This window comes from Magnolia sinica, chromosome 9 (assembly GCF_029962835.1).
Source record: "Magnolia sinica isolate HGM2019 chromosome 9, MsV1, whole genome shotgun sequence".
NCBI lineage: Eukaryota > Viridiplantae > Streptophyta > Magnoliopsida > Magnoliales > Magnoliaceae > Magnolia > Magnolia sinica.
Window position 1 is genome coordinate 57,348,090 of NC_080581.1, and position 21,368 is coordinate 57,369,457.

General features: G+C 40.9%; 2 protein-coding genes across 2 annotated transcripts in view; one reads left to right on the forward strand and one right to left on the reverse strand.

Annotated features, from left to right (window-relative positions):
* Positions 1-21,368, reverse strand: part of LOC131255469 (calmodulin-binding protein 60 A-like) — a 119,256-nt gene that overhangs the window by 9,051 nt on the left and 88,837 nt on the right. The gene's annotated exons all lie outside the window — the stretch shown is intronic.
* On the forward strand, positions 5,510-7,008 carry LOC131255470 (uncharacterized). The gene is made up of 2 exons (XM_058256198.1): positions 5,510-6,564; positions 6,867-7,008. The coding sequence occupies exons 1-2, from the start codon at positions 5,949-5,951 to the stop codon at positions 6,899-6,901; spliced, it is 651 nt and encodes a 216-aa protein (XP_058112181.1). The 5' UTR covers positions 5,510-5,948; the 3' UTR covers positions 6,902-7,008.

A 21,368-nucleotide genomic window follows, 5' to 3' on the forward strand; every position in this document is an offset into this window, starting at 1 on the left:
TTATCCTTTTTGGAAGATCATCATGTCGTTTGTTCCATAGAAGCAAAAGCATATAAAAAAGCATTGAGAAATAATTTGTGGTTTATTGGTGGACCTTAACACAGAGTTCGAACCAGTTCACGCCTAAAGTCCTGGTTCACCTTATTGACCATCACTTAATAGCGTTTAAGCACTATAATTACATGATAAGAAGCATCGCACTGCTATAGGATCGACTGTGAGGGAAAAATCTGTTATAGTGACAAGATTTCGAAACTTTGACAATGCTATTACTAGTTGTAGTAGAAGTCAAGAAGAGGAGGACGTGATGGCAGGTATGGTCATGGTTGCCATATTGGTTGTGATCATGGCATCGATTGATTGTGTACCTATTGTGGTAGAGAGGGACATACAGTGGATTATTGATGGGTTCTTTGTGGTAGACATCTAGGCTGAGTTGCTTTAGATGGCAGAGATTCTTAAACTACTGCTAGGGACATGGTTCCTTAGTTTCACCTGTGGTTCCATCGACTGGTGATAGTATTTATCTCTCAAAATATGAAGATGATACTTTTTTCAGAGATGCCACTCAGAATAAGGACTCACCATCCACTTTTTTGACTTAGTAAGTAATACATCCACTACCCTTCATTTTACATCTCCGTCAAGCCCTTAGGTTATTGATTCAGAGACTACTGATCATATGACAAGTACATCTAGCTTTTTTCTTCATTTACTCCTAATTCTAGTTTAGGACATGTGAAACTAGTAGATGCTACTCTAGCTCTTATTAGAGGCAAGGGTACTATCTTTGTTTCCCCCATTTTTTCCTTGTCAATTATCCCATTAGTCCTAAGTATGTCGTCTAATTTGTTATCAATTAGCAAGGTAACCAAGGATTTGAATTGTAGTGTGACCTCATTGTAATTTATATGATATGAAGACGAATAAGTGATAGGGACATCTCGCGCACACGCACGCCCCCCTTACGCACGTACGCAAAGAGGAGGGCCCCACCTTCGATCTGGATCAATGACGACATCCATGGAGGGCCTCCTAGTTAGAGGACCGTGTTTTGGTTCCTTGGGGTGGACCCGATCATCATGTGGATCCCATCATTAGATCTCATGATCATGGCCAACTACCCTAGGTGATCTAGTTCTTTGGGTTTTGCTTATTATTGTTATTAGAAATATCATGGATGGTTTAGATTACTTTAATTAGTTGTTATTTTTTATTACTATGTTTCCAAGTAATAGGGTGCACACATGGTGCGAGTTTCGAGGTTTAGGATTTCCTATAAATAGACACCCCTTGTAGTCTTTTTTCTCATTGATGATTGAATAAAATTTATGTGTTTTCCTGCTCCTCTTAGAGTTGTGAAAATCCAATTGGGTGTGAAACCCTCCCTTCTTCGAAGGGCTAAGTACCTTGGTGCGAAGCCACACCCATCCCGATTCGCCCCCACCTTCTACCATCCGTATTCCTATTCTCCTACAGTCATTCCACCTGCAAATCCATTGTTATTTTGCAGTCATTCCTTCTTTACAGTAGATTTCTGGAATCTGGCCCTACAGGAGGGCTGAAACTTTGGCGAAGCACCACGCACGGACTGTACATTGGATCGGACCAAAACTTGGGGGGGTTTGTAGTCCAACCCTAGCCGACCAGCCCCAAGGAGGGGGGTTTTGGGTTCGTGGACCCCACACACGTGCGGATTGCCCTCAGCGCACATGCGTCAGGCGTGGTTTGCTGTCCACACGTGCAGATGGCCTTCAGGTTCACTCTCTCCTCTCTTTCACTCCTCTCTTACATGATTTCCCTAACCCTAACCCTAGATTCTCTTAAACGCCTAATTTCTTTGCCTTTTTTCCAACTTTAGGGTTTTCCGAATTGAAACTTGTGAATCCCTTAGATTGGGGAAATTATTCCTGTGCATGTGTGGCTGAATCTTCTCTCCTTTGAGTATTGTTTGGTCTATAATTTTAATTGATCTAGCCCTAGCATGTGTAGGCCTGGACCCGCATAGATTCCCCTTGATTGAGTGCTTGACTTTATGTGTGATGTGGAATTTTGTGTGATTATTTTGAACTAGTATGATCTAAAGCCTAGAATCTCGCATATCATGTTTAAAATTTCATGTCCTGCATCAAATTTGGTATCAGAGACAGGTTTTTCATAGGGGATTGCATTGCATGTTTAGGGTTTAGTCTACTCGCATTTATTTTGCATTAAATTTCATCATATAGGGCTGTTTAGGACCCATCATTCACAACATAGACTGTTGAATTTTCTATTGTCAGAAATTCTCCAATTTTTATTGTTGAATTTTCTGTTAACAAACTGTTTGGACAGTTATGTTGCTGGAATTTTTGGAGTGTTGCATAGTTTCCCTCATATAGAGTCCTATAGAAGCATTTAGTCCCATGTAGACACATATAATTGCATTAGAGGACCTTTGAGTTGAGTGAGTAGTTGTATGCCCACACGTACTGGTCGCGGTTTGGGTTGCACCCTGCACTAAACATGGAGCAATTACAAGAGTCAATGGACAACATAACCCGACACTTTTGAGTCTTTGGGTAGGCGCTTGGAATAACGTATTGACCAACACTCAGATCAACTTAATGTGCATGTTACCCAACTAGAGACTACCTGGGCAAACCCCATCATTGGGGAAGAAGCCCAATCTCAAGCAGCTGGTCAAGAAGATAGACAAGGGAATGTGGGCCAAAGAAACAGACATGGGTGCACACCCGTGCACCCATCCCGCAAGGGGCATCATGATTATTATAACGCAGATGCGCAACTCCTCAAGAGAGTTAGAGCAGAGGCCCCTACATTTAATGGCCACTTGGGCCCTCAAGCTTTTCTAGATTGGTTGGCGGATATGGACCACTATTTTGAGTGGTACGATATGTCGGATGCTCGTCGAGTCCGATTTGCCAAGATGAAACTTGTGGGCCAAGCAAAGAGGTTTTGGGCTACTATGGAGCGAAAGAGAGGTTGAGGGAACCCCCAATAGTCCATTGGAGAGAAATGAAAGAAACTCTTAAGAAAAAATACCTCCCTTTCTCTTATCACTTGAGGTTGGTTGAGAAATCCAATTCCAAGTCTAAGCCTCTCCATATTCTAAATACCAAAGACTTTGAGCGAGAGACTGAGTCGGACTTGATGGTGTACACCCTTATGGCTAGGGAAAGTGCACCAGAGGCTAGTGCAGAGTTACCCACTGAGGCCATTCTGGTAGTGGATGAGTTTCGTGATGTCTTTCCTGATGATCTACCGGATGAGCTTCCCTCTATGAGGGATATATAGCACGCCATTGATTTAGTCCCTGGGGCGACTCAACTAAACCTATCTAAGGTAGTCAATAGGAGTTGGGGAAATTTGCTCAAGTATTTAGTTGGGGGGGGGGGGGGGCACACCAGGACGTGGGACACTGCACCACCTATCGCCGAGTTTACATTTAATAGTTTTGTCAATAAATCCACAAGTTTTAAGTTCTTCTGAAGTCGTTACTGGTTATAAACCTAGAAAGCCTATTGATCTTGTCCCTATGTCCCTGTCCCATAGGCCATCAGAGTCTACAGAATCCTTAGCACATCATATTCAATCATTGCATCAAGAAATCAAGCGAAAGATCAATACTAGCAATGAACATTACAAAATTTTTGCCGACCAACATAAACAAATTAAGGAATTCAATGTAGGGGATTGTGATGGTCCGCATTAGGCCAGAGCGGTACCCTAAGGGAGCCATTCGTAAATTACACACGCATAACGCTAGACCATTTAAAATTATAAAATGAAATGGTCTCAATGCGTATGTGGTAGATCTTCCACCTTCCATGGGAATTAGTTCCACATTCACTATGGAGGATCTAGTTGCATTTCAGGGGACCACTGATACATTGTCCAGCCTGTCACTTAACCATCCTGATTCCTCAGACCTTTCCCTTAATCCATAACCCCTTCCCGACCCGTCTTCTCAGCCTCTACCTCCCATACCTACCCTTCCCACACTCAGAGAGGAGATGGAGGATATTTTGGATCATTAGATAATATCGACGTGAGACGGCGAATTTCAAAAGTTTTTGGTCAAGAGGAAGTCATGCCCAGCTTTAGACAGTACATGGCTCACTGAGGAGCTTCAGAGACTTGATCCTGACATCTTGGAGCAGTTCAGGAGTTTTGTTTCGTCAGTGGCGAAATCTTCACAGCCGGAGAGAGTTGATAGGGACATCTCACCACACGCACGCCCCCTTACACACGTACGCAAGGAGGGGGGGGCCTACCTTCAATTTGCATCGATGGCGACATCCATAAAGGGCCTCCTAGCTAGAGGATCGTGTTTTGGTTCCTTGGGGTAAACCCGATCATTATGTGTATCCCATCATTGGATCTCATAATCGTGGGCCACTACCCTAGGTGATCTAGTACTTTGGGTTTTGCTTATTATTGTTATTAGGAATATCATGGATGGTTTAGATTACTTTGATTAATTGTTATTTTTTATTACTTCGTCTCCAAGTAATACGGTGCGCACATGGCGCTAGTTTTGAGGTTTAGGATTTTATTATAAACAGGCACCCCTTGTAGTCTTTTTTTTCATTGATGATTAAATAAAATTTCTGCATTTTCCTGATCCTCTCCAAGTTGTGAAAATCCAATTGGGTGCAAAACCCTCTCTTCTTCGAAGGACTAACTGCCGTGGTGCGAAGCCACACCCATCCCGATTCGCCCCCACCTTCTACCATCCATATTCCTCTTCTCCTACAGTCATTCCACCTATAAATCCATCACTATTTTGCAGTCATTCTTTCTCTATAGTAGATTTCTGGAATTTGGCCTTGTAGAAAGGTTGAAACTTTGGCGGAGCACCACGCACAGACCATATGTTGGATCTGTTAGACAGGCCACATGCCTTATATAGTAGGCCACATACCTTGTATAGCTGATTTCCATAGATAGATGATGTATAGCTAATTTCCATAGATAGATGATTCTGTTTTTAACATTTACCTTGTATAGATGACTATACATCTCTATATATTCAACCCTTTAGGGTTGTCTCAAATACACAGAAAACCAAAGGATCCGGCACCTCCTTTATCATTTTCTCTTTGCTTTCGTGGTATTAGAGATATACCGATCATGATCCGGCACCTCTTTTATCACCGGCATCACCTCCTGACAGATCCGGCCTCTCCTGCGTCAACAAACCCCTACAATACCATATCCTGACAGATTCGGCCCCTCATACGTCAGAAAACCCTATTCCGGACCACCCATGTGCCCCTTCTGCGCTCCTGCTGCGTCAACAGCCTCTTCGGACCCTTCCCAACCCCTGTCCGATCATCCCCAGCTCCGCCCAACCATCCCCAAGATCGTCCGATCATTTCCAGGATCCCCAAGCCCATGTCCGATCATCTCCAGGAACCCCAAGCCCCTGTCCGCACGTGCTGCACATGCCCTTGCGCACGGCTCTGCTGCACATGCCCCTGCTACCTCCGTCTGCACTGCAACCAGCTCTCCTGCTGCAAGGTACCTTCTTCCTTGGCGTGGTTTATATCACTTCCTAACTATGGACAAAGCCTCCCCTATAGAGGCCCTATGATGTAGTTTCGATGGTACCAATTACAATCTATGGGCCATCCACTTTCAGAGTTTTCTCAAGGGTCGTGGTTTGTGGGGACTAATTGATGAATCTGTTAGTCCCTACTTCCATAGATGCCGACAAAGTGGTTGAGTGAGAAATGAAAAATGGACGAATTATTACCTGGATGCTCGATTCGGTTGATCGGTCAATTGTTGTTGGCCTCACGCCACATCGCACTGCTAAGGCAATGTGGGAGCATCTCCAAACTATTTATCAACAGAGTAATACGACTCGGTTATACCACCTGGAATAAGATCTGGTTCACCTTACTCAAGGTGACAAAAGTATTCAAACATTCTACTCTACAATGGTTACAATTTGGACAGAGATGGCTATGATGGATCCAGAATTCCTTAATGACTTTAAGATATTCCAAACAATGCATGATAGTGCGCAAGTTAGACAATTTCTTATGAAGTTGCGTCCGGAATTTGAGCATTGTAGGGCTGCTCTCCTGAACCGTAGCCCAACTCCTTCAATGAATTCGGTTATTAATGATTTATTAGCTGAGGAACAACGACTGCAAGTTCTCTCTCAAGGACCATCTCAGGGACCATCTGATATGATACTCGCTGTATCTACCTCTGCACCAAACCGTGGTTTCACTTCTTTAACTTGTTGCAGCTGTAACAAAGTGGGACATGTTGTCGCTCAGTGCAAAGATTGGTGCGCTTATTGTCGACAGACTGGTCATGGTATTCAGGACTGTTGTTCACGTGCCTATGCATCCTCATTCGGCCGTGGACATGGTGGTCGAGGTCGTGGCCGTGGTCGTCCTCTTTCTGCTACTTCTGCGACTAATTCTTCCGAGCCTTCTGTTAGTGATACTTCATCTACTGTTTCTGCTAGAAGTCTTTCCTCACCTTTGACTCCTGCGATGCTCCAACAGATCGTGCAGGCCCTTTCTGCGGCCGGTATGTCAGGTATATCCTCATCTTCTACATGGTTCTTCGATTCGGGTGCTTCCAATTATATGACTAGTGACGTATCACATCTTCGCGACATTCGTCCCTACATTGGAAATCAGGCTATTTCTACTACGGATGGCACTAGACTACCCATTCAGTCCGTTGGTTCATTGACTTTCTCTCCTTCTGCCCATCGCCAGTTTACCCTTTATGATGTGTTTCATGTCCCTAAACTCTCCTCAAATTTAATTTCTATTGGTCAACTTACATCCAATAACTGCTTAGTCATATTTCTTCTAAATTGTTGTTTGGTACAGGATCTGGCAACGGGGAAGGTACTTGGGAAGGGTAGGCGGCATGGATATCTGTACGTGTTGGACTTTGACTCATCCGTCACTTCGGCTCGTTGTTTCTTTTCTCCATCTTCCTCGGATATTTGTTCAGCAAATAAAATGTGGAAACTCTAGCACTTTCATTTGGGTCATCCACATTCTGATCGGTTGATTCAGCTATTTTCTTCTAGCATGTTAGGGAATCTTTCTATTAATAAAAGCACTTTGGATTATTCTTGTTCTTCCTGTTGTCTTTCAAAAAGTAAGTGTATTCCTTTTCTTATAAGTACTACAAAATCATCATATGTGTTTGAGCTAGTGCATACGGATGTCTGGGGTCCTTCACCAATTATGTCAATCTCTGGACTACAATACTATGTTATATTCATTGATGATTTCACACGTTACACCTGGATTTACTTTCTGCACTCTACGCCATAGGTTTTTGAAAAATTCAAGATATTTCACTTTATGGTGGACACTTAATTTCAGGTACAAATTCAAACTCTCCGCTCTGACTCAGGGGGAGAGTATCTCTCCACAAATTTTCGTACATATCTTTAGGATCATGAGATTATTCATCAGACACCTGTTCTGATACTCCCAACAGAATGGGGTGGCTAAACGAAAAATTTGCCATATTGTTGAAACTGCCAATACACTGATGACAACTATGAGTGTTCCTCGTTCCTTCCAGGCGAAAGCTATGATGCATTTAGTTTACTTGATTAACCGGATGCCAACCATAGTTCTAAATAGTAAATCTACCTACTTTGTTCTCACAGGTTTACTTCCTATATATTCCACATTTCGTGTTTTTGGTTGTATATGTTATGTTCATCTGGCATTACGTGAACGTAACAAACTTTCCCCAAAATCAGTGAAATGTATGTACTTGGGATTTGGAGAAACTCATAAGGGTTTTCGTTGCTATGATCCGGTCTCTCGTCGTGTTCGGGTGTCCCGACATGTTTTTCTTGAGCATATTGTCTTTTCGCCCGCACCAAACTCTCCTGGTCTTACCATTTTTCCTGACATTCATATTGCTTTGAGTACACTCCCTTGTCCATTGCAGGTTTACTCACGACGACCACATACAGATCCACCACCTACTACTCTTCCTACTGTACTTGTTACCGATTCAGATCCTACCTTGGTACATTGTTCCACTCATGTACATCGACAGCCTGATCGCTTGATATCCTCTATATCTGCCATGAATGCTACTCTAGATACTATATCTATTCCTACTTCACACCATCAGGTAACCTTGGAAGAAGGATATAGCAGAAGAACTGGAAGTATTGGATGATAACCGTACATGGGACATTGTCACTCGACCCACTGACCACCAATTAATTGGGAGTAAATGGATTTATTCTGTAAAGCTCAAGTTTAACGGATCATTGGATCGATACAAAGCTCGCCTTGTCACTTAAGGATATAAACAGGAACATGGAATTGATTATGATGAGACATTCGCTCCTGTGGCCAAGTTGAAAATTGTTCGCATTCTTCTGGCAATATCATCTGTTCGTTTTTGGCCACTTACTCAGATGGATGTGAAAAATGTTTTTCTTCATGGCAACCTCTAAGAAACAGTATATTTGAAACTTCCTCCTACGTCTTTAATCCCTGCCAATAAGGTTTGTCGCCTAAAGAAAGCTCTATACGGCCTTAAACAGGCCCCTCGGGCATGGTTCCAACGCTTTCATGATGTTGTTACAGGTGTTGGCTTTACTCAATGTAGTCATGATCCATCCTTATTCATACGCACCACTGATCGTGGAATTGTTATTGTTATCGTATATGTTGACGACCTACTTCTGACTGGTAGCGATGATACTGGCATCTTGGCATTAAAGGAAGCTCTGAACTCATCCTTCGAGATGAAGGACCTTGGACATCTGACATACTTTCTGGGACTTGAATTCTCACATTCTAAACGTGGGATCCTGGTCAGCCAGCGTAAATATATCAAGGATCTTCTCGCCTTGGCCTCATTGATGGATCAAAAGACAATTTAGACTCCCTTAGAACTTAATGTTCAATATGGCCGTGACGATGGTGATCTCCTTGCGGAACCCACATTATACCGCCGTTTGGTTGGGAGTTTGGTTTACTTAACAATGACTTGCCCTGATATTGCCTCCACTGTCCAAATTGTCAGCCAGTTTGTTTCTGCTCCTCGGACTCTTCATATGACTATGGTGTTGCGCATCCTACGGTACCTACGTGGAACTCTAGATCGATCATTGTTCTTCTCCTCCACGGTAACTCTGGACCTTCGTACCTATTCGGATGCTGACTGGGCCAATTGTACTCTCACACGCAGATCTACCATTAGCTACCATGTTTTTCTCGGCACTTCTCTCATCGCTTGGAAGTGTAAGAAGCAGGCCATTATTTCCAACTCGAGCACGGAAGCCGAGTATCGAGCGATGTCAGCTGCTTGCAGTGAGCTTATCTGGTTACGTGGACTTCTTTCCGACTCAGGCGTTCATCTACAAAATCCTACTCTACTCCATGTAGATAATCTGAGTGCCATTCAGATTGCCTCTAACCCTGTTTTCCATGAACGGACAAAGCATATTGAAGTTGACTGTCACTTCATCCAAGAGAAGTTTCAGTCTCGGCTCATTTCTCTTTCACATGTCGCATCCCATGATCAGATTGCAGACATTCTCACGAAGTCCCTCACTTCTGCACGTCACTCATTTCTAGTTGGCAAATTATTACTTGTTGATGACCAGCATTAGTTTGAGGGGAGATGTTAGACAGGCCACATGCCTTGTATAGCTGATTTCCATAGATAGATGATGTATAGCTAATTTCCATACATAGATGATTTTGTTTTTAACATTTACCTTATATAGATGACTGTACATCTCTATATATTCAACCCTTTAGGGTTGTCTCAAATACACAGAAAACCAAAGGAGAATCGTTTTCTCTTTGCTTTTAATCATTTTCTCTTTGCTTTCAGGATCGGACCGAAACTTGGGGGGTTTGTAGTCCAACCCTAGCCAACCAGCCCCAAGGAGGGGGTTTTTAGGTTCGTGGGCCCCACGCACGTGCGAACTGCCCTCAGCGAATGTGCGTCAGGCGTAGCTTGCTGTCCACACGCATGGGCGGCCTTCAGGTTCACTCTCTCCTCTCTTTCACTCCTCTCTTACCTGATTTCCCTAAACCTAACCCTAGATTCTCTTAAACTCCCAATTTCTTTACCTTTTTTCCAACCCTAGGGTTTACCGAATTGAAACTTGTGAATCCCTTGGATTGAAGAAATTATTCTTGTGCATGTGTGGCTGAATCTACTCTCCTTTGAGTATTGTTTAGTCTATAATTTTAATTGATCTAGCCCTAGCATGTGTAGGCCTGGACCTGCATAGATTCCACTTGATTGAGTGCTTGACTTTATGTGGGATGTGGAATTTTGTGTGATTGTTTTGAACTAGTATGATCTAAAGCCTAGAATCTCGCATATCATGTTTAAAATTTCATGTCCTGCATCAATAAGTTACTTGGTGATAGCCATGAGAAGTATGGTTTATACATTTTTTGTTGTAATGCTTCAAGTGTTTTACTGTCCAAAATGAAGACCTTTATCTCTAACATTGTAGACCTTTATCTCTTGGCATTGTATGTTTGATTCTACTATAGCAATCGCTATAATTAGTGTTAGTTTAGTATAGAGATGTTAAAAATTTAAAGTGTGAGGCTTGTATTTTAGCCAAACGCTATAACTATAAGTATGTCTATCCGCCTGTGGAGAAACATTCTAGTAGAAGTTTTTCTTTGGTACATTTGGATGTTTAGGGTCTAGTTCTATTGCTTTTTTAATGGATTTAAATACTTTATTTCATTTATTGATGATGCATATCATCTAACATGGATTTATTTGATGAAATCAAGAGATGAGGTTAGCTATATTTTCAAAGTGCTAACAAAGTTGTTTTTTTTTTTTTTTTTTTTTTTTTTTTTATAAATTATATGGCCATGTCCTCATGCATTTTGCAACAAGCCCACACTTCAAGAATATAAGTGAAGTGCAACATGAGATTGGGGTGTGGTGCCACCCACAAATCGTGAGATCATGGGAAAATACTTGGATGATGAGCACACAGTGATGAAGAATTATGTGGAGGGATATTATCATCCATGAGAGACGTATAGCTGCACTGTGACGTGTGACAGTTGGACCGAACCGACAAGGATGTCTATCATAAATTTTATGATCTTCTATAGGAGACGGACGATGTTCCTAAAGTCCATAAATGCAAGTAATCAGATTAAAAACACAAATTACATCTACAAATTGATGCACATGTCATGAAAAATGTTAGGAGGAACATCATGCAGTTTGTTACAGACAATGGGAGTGCATTTGTGAGGACATGGAAGGATATAATGAATAAATATTATATGTATTGGACCCTTTGCGTAGCCCATTGCATCGATCTTATATTGGAGGTGATCGGGGGATAGGCCTTTAGTGAAAGCCATTATTACTAGCGTACGATGCATCATGGCCTTTATATACAACCACTCATGGTCATTATTCAAGATACGCAAAAGGTAATTTGAGGATATAGTACGTCCCGAGATAAAGTGGTTCACCAGAAATTATATTGCCTTAAATAGCTTCCTTAAACATAGGCAGGGGCTATGTGAGCTTTTTAGCTCTCAGGAATGCACATATTGGAGTTAGAATGAAAAGAGAGTAGCTTGGAGAAATGAGGAGCTTGTGTTGAGTAGTGCATTCTATGAGCGCATGTGCAATGTGTTGGCTATTTTGGAGTCTATTTATGCAGTATTAAGGACGGTCGATAATGAGATATATTCGTCGATGAGATCGTTGTATGCATCCACACAGTTGATGAAAGACACCATGCATGATAAAGCCCCCATGTTATATAAATGGATGCAACAATAATCAACGACCATCAGAAAATGACTCTTTCTCACCCACTTCATTAGGTTGGTAAGTTGTTACATGATTTGTTTTTTTATTTATATGTTTCAATACTTTGTTATTTCTTCACATAACATGTATGGCTATTTTATTGTAGGGATGGGTAAATATTTATATCATGTTGGGTTTCAACTTACTTCCTAAATCCCAAGTGCCACTACAATTGGAGACTCTACAAAGACAATAATTGAAGAAGGTTCTATACAGTGTTCGAAATATCGGTATTGCGCAATGTATCGCATCCTTGGGATACAGATACGTATCAGTTATCACGCGGGATATATCGTTTGTATTGCGTAATTTATTGCACTTTTTGGGAAACATGGGGAAACATTGAGAAAATGGTTGAATTTTTCAATGAAACTTCAAGAATTCTTAAAAAATACCTTAATACACACTTTTAAATTATAAAATCTCGAAAAAGAAGTGCACATAATAGGTTTCCTTTGTATAGGGTCCTAGGCTATGTATTGTCTGATTGAACTAAGACAACTAACTATATTCAAATATGATGCATAATGGATAACTAATATGCCATTAAAAAAAGGATGAACATAGTGGATTTCTCACAAACATCATGGTGGGCCCCACCACGGCCCGATAGGACCATGAGGCAGATTCAAGTCTCATGTGGACCACACCACAGTAAACATATTCTTAAATGCCCACCATTAAAAACTTCTCAAGGCCGCACTGAGGGTGGACCTTGACTATGGGCCCACCATGATGTATGGATTGCATCCATTGTTCAAATTATCTCCGATATTATCAAAATATCTCTGATATTATCTTTATCTCCAGCTCAACGATACCGATAACATTGGTAGCGATACCGATAACACTGGTAGTGTCAGAAATTCCAAGTATTAGCTATGTATCGCCAAGTATTGCCAACGTATCAATATTGGTAATGTAATCGCCAATATTTTCAACTATGTAAATTCTAAGTGCTGTTTGTATTGCCAATGCATCAATATCGCCAATGTATTGCCAATATTTTCGACTATGTAAATTCTAGGTAATGCTTGTATCATAAGTATATTGATGATATTTCAATAATATCGGCAACATATTAATATCATCAAAATTTTATTTATTAGAAAAAAAATTATTTCAATTTTTTTTTCATGGGCACATGGTTGTATGTAGTGTTCAGTTTGTCATTGATAATATCTCGATATTATCGATATCGCAACATGTGTGATATTGAGGGGCCGGAATCAAATCTCTAAAGATCATGAATAAAGATTTACTTGGCAAGTGGATATGGCGCTTGGGAATCGAAAAAGACTCGTTATGGAACAAGCTCATCAAGTGTAAATATGGCTCTTCCTTTGGTGGCTGGTGGACTCTTGACGCCTCTTCCTATAGAGCGTCAGCCCTGTGGAAAGGAATTATGATCATGAAACACTCCATGCTTAGCCACATCGATTTTGTTGTAGGCATGGGTACAAAGGTTTGTTTCTGGGAAGACAAGTGGTTGGGGGATCAGCCCCTCAAAACTCAATTCCCAAATGTCTACAAAATTGCCTATAATCGAGATATCACAGTTAGAGACTGTCTTTCCAGATCAGATGGAACTATTCACACCTCTGATCCTACGGTATATAGTGGCCCCGGATTGCAATCTATGGATCAGATCGTCCCAAGGACAAGCTAAGATGGACAGACTATGGTGCACACAATATCTCTCTGTATACTCTAGGTTTATCGTATTTCTTAATGCGAGAGAGAGAGCGCATGCCTTTTTATAGGAAAAGAGGGAGAGATCGGATGAGATAGGATGAAACCATATTATCCGGTCAAATCTCTATCTCTTATCATATTTTAAATTCAAAGTTGAATTTGAAATCTCAATCGAATGGAAAAGGCTAGAGAAAGCCTAAACATGTGGGACCCACCCACTAGTGATTGCTCACCAGTGGGCCCCACTGGCCTACGTCCAACATCTCCCACTCAATCACACTGTGGGATAGGCACAAAAATTTGTCCATTTAACTCACCTAATAACAATCAAACATCAAACATCGCGATCAAAAGAATTAGAGACGTGGGACCAACTGGATCACCGTAATCTTCTCACAGGTGCTTAAGTACTAAGTGACCACCTAACTAGTACTCAATAACCCAAGCTTTGTAATGCCTGTCCTAGTCCGCATGACCACACCGCATGGAGTTGACTCCCGACCTGGAGTACTCGGCCAACATACACACTTATCCAACTTATCGAGTTATTATGAAAGCTTGATTTTTCACAAACTTCGACTAAAACCAATTCAAAGCAATACTTATATATATATATATATATATATATATATATATATATATATATATATATATATATATATATATATATATATATATATATATATATATATATATATATTTTTAAGTTTAATATTGTTTGCAAAAGTCTAATAAAAACAACTCGATACTGCCGGCGGATAAGTCTTCAAGTGCGTATTTATAGTTCTAGAAACTTGGTGTAGCTGTCACGGGATCTTCCCCACGCAGATGTGTAATTTGGAATTAATCAAGCTGCTTTCCTAACATAACTGAGTCTGGCCAATCAAGGACCTTTCGTCATAGTACATTAAAGTAGCAACACTCAATCTCATCCTCATATACACAAGAGGAGGGTAGCTAAGGACACAGAGTCACCTACGGGACTGGCTACTCACAGTTGCAATGATTAGATCGAATCAAAGCAATCTGTAGGTAATAGGTCCCAGCACGTGGCTACAATCCACGTTGTAAAGTAGACAATACTAGGTGAATGTCGGGTCTACAATACGCAGGTCATTCTACATAAGGTACGACTCATCTCATAACCTCATAACCTGGCTTTAATTTCAGGCCATAACATTAATCGCATGTAACGGAATGATGCGATTATGTCATTCGACTTTATCAGTCTCATCTTCGATCTTTATAAGATTGTAGGCGGATACGACTCACTCATGTCCTCATCCCTTATTATTCACAATAAAGGGAAGTTCATACCTCAATGTTTAAACATAGCCCCAAATGTACCTCTCTTGTACATTCAAGATTGGTCAACCCGTGCGAGTGGGTGACCGGCCTGCCGACAAAAAATAGAAATCCTACATGATTTCAAGGTAAATGCTGATGATCTTCATACCTAGGTATATTAGTGTTCAATACTGAATAAAAAGGAATATAATATTTATTAATGAAAGATCAAAGGTACTACAAAACAAGTACATCAATCAAGCTTTCCTCAATTCCATCTGCCTGACGTGAACTTGAAATAGATCTCTAGCTATAGGTTTCGTCATGGGATCAGCCATCATCTCCTTAGTAGGAATGTAGCTGAGGGCGACCTTCTTATCTCTCACTTGATCACGGACGTAATGATACTTGATCTCAATGTGCTTAGATTTCTGGAGGTATTTAGGGTCCTTTGCCAAGTCAATGGCAGAAGTATTGTCTATCTTCAGCGATATAGGCTGACTAACACTCGGTACAACACCCAGACTCAATAGAAATCTGCGAACCCATACACACTCCTGAACTGCAGCACAACATGCAATGTACTCGGCCTCCATAGATGAAAGAGTTGTGGATGTCTGTTTCTTACTCGACCATGAGATAGCTCCTCCTCCGAGTAAGAATACATATCCTGAAGTAGACTTTCCCTCGTCGGCGTCATTACCCCAAGCAGCATCTGAATATCCTTTGAGCTCGAGGCTTGTGCCTTTATAACACAACATTTGGTCTTTTGTTCCTCTGAGATAGCAGAATATACGTTTGACGGCTTGCCAATAAGACTGTCCCAAGTTACTCTGATAACGGCTGACTATGTCAACTGCATAGCTAATATCCGGTCTGGTGCAAAGCATATCATACATTAAGCTCCCTACTGCGCTTGCATAAGGTACTAAGGACAGCCAATTTCTCGGCTTCAGTCTGGGGACACGATTTCCTGTCTAGCTTGGTAGCTTTATCCATAGGGGTTTTAACAGCTTTTGAATTTTCCATCCTGAACTGCTCTAAGATCTTTTGTATATAGGTTGCTTGAGACAAGCCTAAAAATTTCTTAGGGCGATCCCTGATGATTTTTACCCCAAGAATAAAGTTGGCTTCACCGAGGTCTTTCATGTCAAAGTTCGAAAATAGCCAATCTTTAGTCAATATCAACAATTGCATGTCATTACCAGCTAACAGGATATCGTCTACATATAGAGATAGTATCAGAAAAGATCTTCCAAACCGTTTCATGTATACACAATGATCTTCTTCACTCATCGTGAATCCAAAAGTGGTGATGGCCAAGTGGAACCTCATGTACCACTGTCTTGAAGATTGCTTCAGCCCATAGATAGATTTTAACAACTTGCAGACTTTCTTTGGATGTTTTTTGTCCACATAACCCATGGGTTGTTGCATGTATATCTCTTCATCCAAGTCACCATTTAAGAATGCGGTCTTTACATCCATCTGATATAACTCTAAGTTTAAACTTGGGACAATGGACAAGATCACGCGGATTGAGAAGAACTTTGCAACAGGTGAAAAGGTCTCCTCGTAATCAATGCCTTCTTGTTGTGTAAAACCTTTAGCAACTAATCGTGTTTTATACTTGTCCACTGTACCATCTGCATTTCTTTTGATCTTAAGTACCCATTCATTACCTATTGCTTTGCGATTGGAAGGCAGATGAACAAGTTCCCAGACTTTATGCTTCTCCATGGAAGCGATCTCTTCGTCCATAGCATTTACCCAATCGGCCGAGTTAGAAGACAATAATGCATCCTGATACGAATCAGGTTCATCATCATCAACTGCAACGCAAGAGAATGTTTGCCCCTCAATATCGAAGTATCTTCGGGGAATCAATCCTTTTTCACTTCGACATAACTCAGAAGCCTGCTGAGATGTCCTCCCACTGTCTTGGTGAACTATAGGAGCATCTTCATCTTAAGGAGTAGAACTCCCACTCTCCTGAGGTACATCGGGTATTTCAAAAAGTTCTATTGGAACCTTTTGTTTCATTCGGCTTGGGTATCTATCTTCAATGAAGGTCACGTCTCGGGATTCTATCTCAATCCATCGTCCATGGTCCTCATAAACTAGAACGTATCCCTTTGAATGCATATAGTACCTAATGAACACACATTCAATGGTTTTACTATCAAGTTTACCTCTATGTTGAGTAGGTAGCAAAACATATGGTTTCTTCGATGTCTTCCCGGACACACAATTTTTACAAAATGACAAATCAACTTTGGATAAGGAGTCTAACAGACCAGAATGTACTAGTTTTGTCATACGATCCTTTCCGATGTGACCTAATCTCGCGTGCCATTTTTGAGATTCAGATACTACATTTTTATTCGACATAGCAGATAAAGCAAGAGGGGCATTATCACAATCTACGTCTAGAATAAAGAAATCTGAAATTAAATTTCCCCGTGCAAAGATGAGGTTATTCAGTCTCAAAGAAACTCTAGTCCCAGAAAATCGAATATCAAAACCATCAAATAATAACCTAGAAACAGAAATTAAATTTCAACGCATCCCCGGTACAAAAAGAGTATAACGAAAGATTATTGTTTGCCCTATGTGCATACAGAGATAGAGAACGTCAATCCCTAGTACGTCTTCAACAGCGTTATTGCCCATGTACAGCTTGTAACTTCCTTTGGCTACAGGCTGAAATTCCTTGAGTCCTCAACGACTCTATGTCACGTGCTTTGTTGCGCCTGAATCCAAAATCCACTCGTTAGATATAGTATTAACGGAAAGGATTTCAAAACAAACGCTTACATACAAAGTATCTTGTGACTGAGAAATTACTGTCTTTTTGTGGGCACACTGCCGAGCATAATGGCCAGAATTTCCACAGACAAAACAGATTTTATTTGTCTTTTTCTGCTTCTTCTTTTCATTCCCCTTCTTGAGATTTGGAGGAGGTGTTGTGGTCTTCTGTTCTTGATTATTCTTTTTCGCCTTCTTGCGAGCTTTGAACCGTTTATTGTTAGCTTTTCGCTTATGGGTCTCTGTTATAAAAGCCTTGGCCGAACCTGGCTGAATTGCATTCATTTCAACCTCACGTACCAAGTGGCCACAAAAGTCTTTGAACGTAGTGATAGAATCAGTATAGTTCAGAATTCTTTTAATTTAGGCCCAAGATTTAGGCAAGGAACAGTGCTTGGCTATAATCTTCTGATTTTCAGTTAATTTGCACCCAACATTCCTAAGGGCACCTATCATTTGCTCCATCTTACAAATATGATCTTTGATGGGGCAGCCGACAAGCATCCTATACTCCTGGAATTCTAATTCCATTGCCCTAACTCTCGCATCTGACTTCTGCACATAGGCATCTGTCAGTACTTCCCAGATTCCCTTAGCGGTTTCATGCACTTCATAAGTAGGTATGAGTTCTTTGTGCATAGTGCTAAGAAGGACATTACGGGCTGATCGATTTTGTTTTCGTCATTTATTATAGCGAGTCATTGCAATCCTATGTTCTTGTAAACTCCCGTTTTCAGTTAGGATGGGTTCCTCTTGAACTACATCGAGTGTGTGAGATATGTCTTCCTCGTCCAGAAGGCATCGCACCGCACGGGACCAGTCTTCGTAGTTGTTACCGTCGAAATGTTGTCCTTTCAGTTGTTCAGCGATTAACGCTTTGGTAGTCATCTCTACATTCCATGAGTATCACTACTTAGCTATGATCTAAGGTATTAACACTAATCATCAACATTTCTATGTGTTATACAAATTTTTAAAGTATAAAAGTAGTAAACGCATCTTAATGAGATCTGAAAGTCCATATACCCGAATGGGCGGTGTAGAACAATCAAGTTCTCCTTTTAATATGAGATTTAATGCTTTTATAAGAATAAATTTATATAACGTGCAACCTATCATTACTTAGTTACATACATTATTTGGTGGAGGAGAATAAACTTCCACTCAGGTTATGCACAACCTATTTTTATGTGTATAGGGAGTATCTAAGCACTAAGTTTTACAATTTCCAATGAAAAATAAATAAATAAATATGGGGCTTAGATCTAAACACATCAAGCCAAATATTTTCTCATATATAAACATCATCATCAGAAAGAAAAACGAAGTGCTAAGATATCAGGAGAGTTCTTTCTTCACCTGTGATCATGATCATTAGTGATGGATTTGATCATCACCGTTAATGATCATTGTTGATGATGGATCCTTTCATCAACATTGATCATCATGGTTGATGATCATTTCGATCACTAATGAACTCTTGATCAACAATGAAGAAAATTTTATAAAAGAAACAACATTCATATGCATGTATAATTGATCAAATCTAAAAATCAGGTATAAAGTAGCATCATGAAATAATGAGCAAAAAAATCGATTTAAAGTTCAGGTGGGCCACACCATTCTAGCTTATATGGCTTAGGACCATCTTTTAAAAAAATGGTGGTACGCCTGATTCAAAACCGTTGGGCGTTTTAGGCCTGAGCCAGCACGGACCCGTAGCCCAGGTTAACGTAGTACCATCCACACTAGGAACCAAGTAGCCTAGGCTTTCGCCCAAGTTATATGACTCAACCGCTCGATTTAGAACAGCCGAGCCAGCAACACTGACAGGACTCTATCCTTCGGACCCAAGTCATCTGCCCTCATCACCATAATGGTAGATGTTCATTATACAGTGTGGCCCATTTTATAATTATATTTGCCTGTTTTAACCTATATCTGAGCTCGCCTGTTGGATAGACGGTTTGGATACTACTCATACCATGTGATCAGACCTACATATGTTGCTGACGTTAATATAACTGGTATGATTGAACAGCAGCCAATCCGCTTCTTCTATGTTTTTATATCCTGTCGGTCTGATCATGGTCCATGCAATAATATATCTATTTCTTTTAAAGACTCAAAAAGGACACATTAATGTGCTATGATCATGGTCCATAGGGCCCACATTCACAAGCACTTGTCAATGTGAATGCCCTTCCATGCACCTATCAACGTGAATGGGCCACCTTATTCGGTGGGCCACCAACACGATGTTGTGGGTCTAATTGGATGGTCGGATTGGATAGAGTACATATCATGGTACATATCAAGTAACCCATGTGAATACAACTTCTATTTCTGTCAACGTAAAAAAAAAAACACATAACGTGTCTTAGTTGTGTACGTCACTGATGTACACTAGCCAATCTGATTCCCAAGTGTGCAATCATTTATGGCATGCTGTACACCAGCCAATCACATGTGTTATACGTGCACATGAGCCAACACACGTACATGTACATCAGCCATCACATGTGACACGTCTGCCAACATGCGTGACACGTGACACGTATATGTACAGAAGCCAACACACGTGCATGTACATCAACCAATCATTCATGTATGGTGAGATACGTCACCAGCTATAATTTTAGTGGTATGATGCATATCTATGATGCATATTTGTGATGTACACGCATGTGGTATGATGCATAATGTGTATGGAAACTTAATCGGGCTTACAGGCATATGGCATACGTGTATACATTTATGCCGATTATATTTAAAGCCAGGATATATGCATATACTACATGTATCCTCATGCGTGTATCCAAAATCTAATCCACCATACACATACTGATCCAATACCATTCAAAAGTCATAGATTCCAATCCAAAAAAAAAGATTAGGTCACTTACCTTTTTAGATGAATATGATCAGAGATCCGCTGTTAAATATGCTCTGATACCATTGTTGGAAAGCGCGGAAGGTGAGCCCTCAAGATCTGACGGTCTACACGAGTTTTGGGACCCTCACAAAGCAGAAGAACGGTGCTCCAACGGCCCGCCTATCTACTACTGGAGCAGATGGAACTATTCACACCTCTGATCCTACGGTATATAGTGGCCCCGGATTGCGATCTATGGATCAGATCGTCCCAAGGACAAGCTAAGATGGACAGACTATAGCGCACACAGTATCTCTCTGTATACTCTCGGTTTATCGTATTTCTTAATGCGAGAGAGAGCGCATGCCTTTTTATAGGAAAGGAGGGAGAGATCGGATGAGATAGGATGAAACCATATTATCCGGTCAAATCTCTCTCTTATCATATTTCAAATTCAAAGTTGAATTTGAAATCTCAATCAAATGGAAAAGGCCGGAGAAAGCCTAAACATGTGGGACCCACCCACTAGTGATTGCTCACCAGTGGGCCCCACTGGCCTACGTCCAACACTCCCTCCTCTACGGGATCTCTTCTTAAAGCTTGGCACGGTGCTCGTTTGGGATCTCAAAGATCACCTATTTGGAAGATTGCTTTGTTGGCAGTTTGGTGGACAATTTGGGAAGAGAGGAACAACAGATGCTTTAGAAATGAGTCTCACTCTTCTTTGTCCCTCCTCCGTAGAGTGAATCAGTTCATTATAGAATGGGCTTCTAATGTAGACAAACTCAGGGGCTATAATCTTTTGTTCCTAGGTGTGTAGTTTGGTTCGCTATCTCAGCGTCCCTAGTTTCTGGTT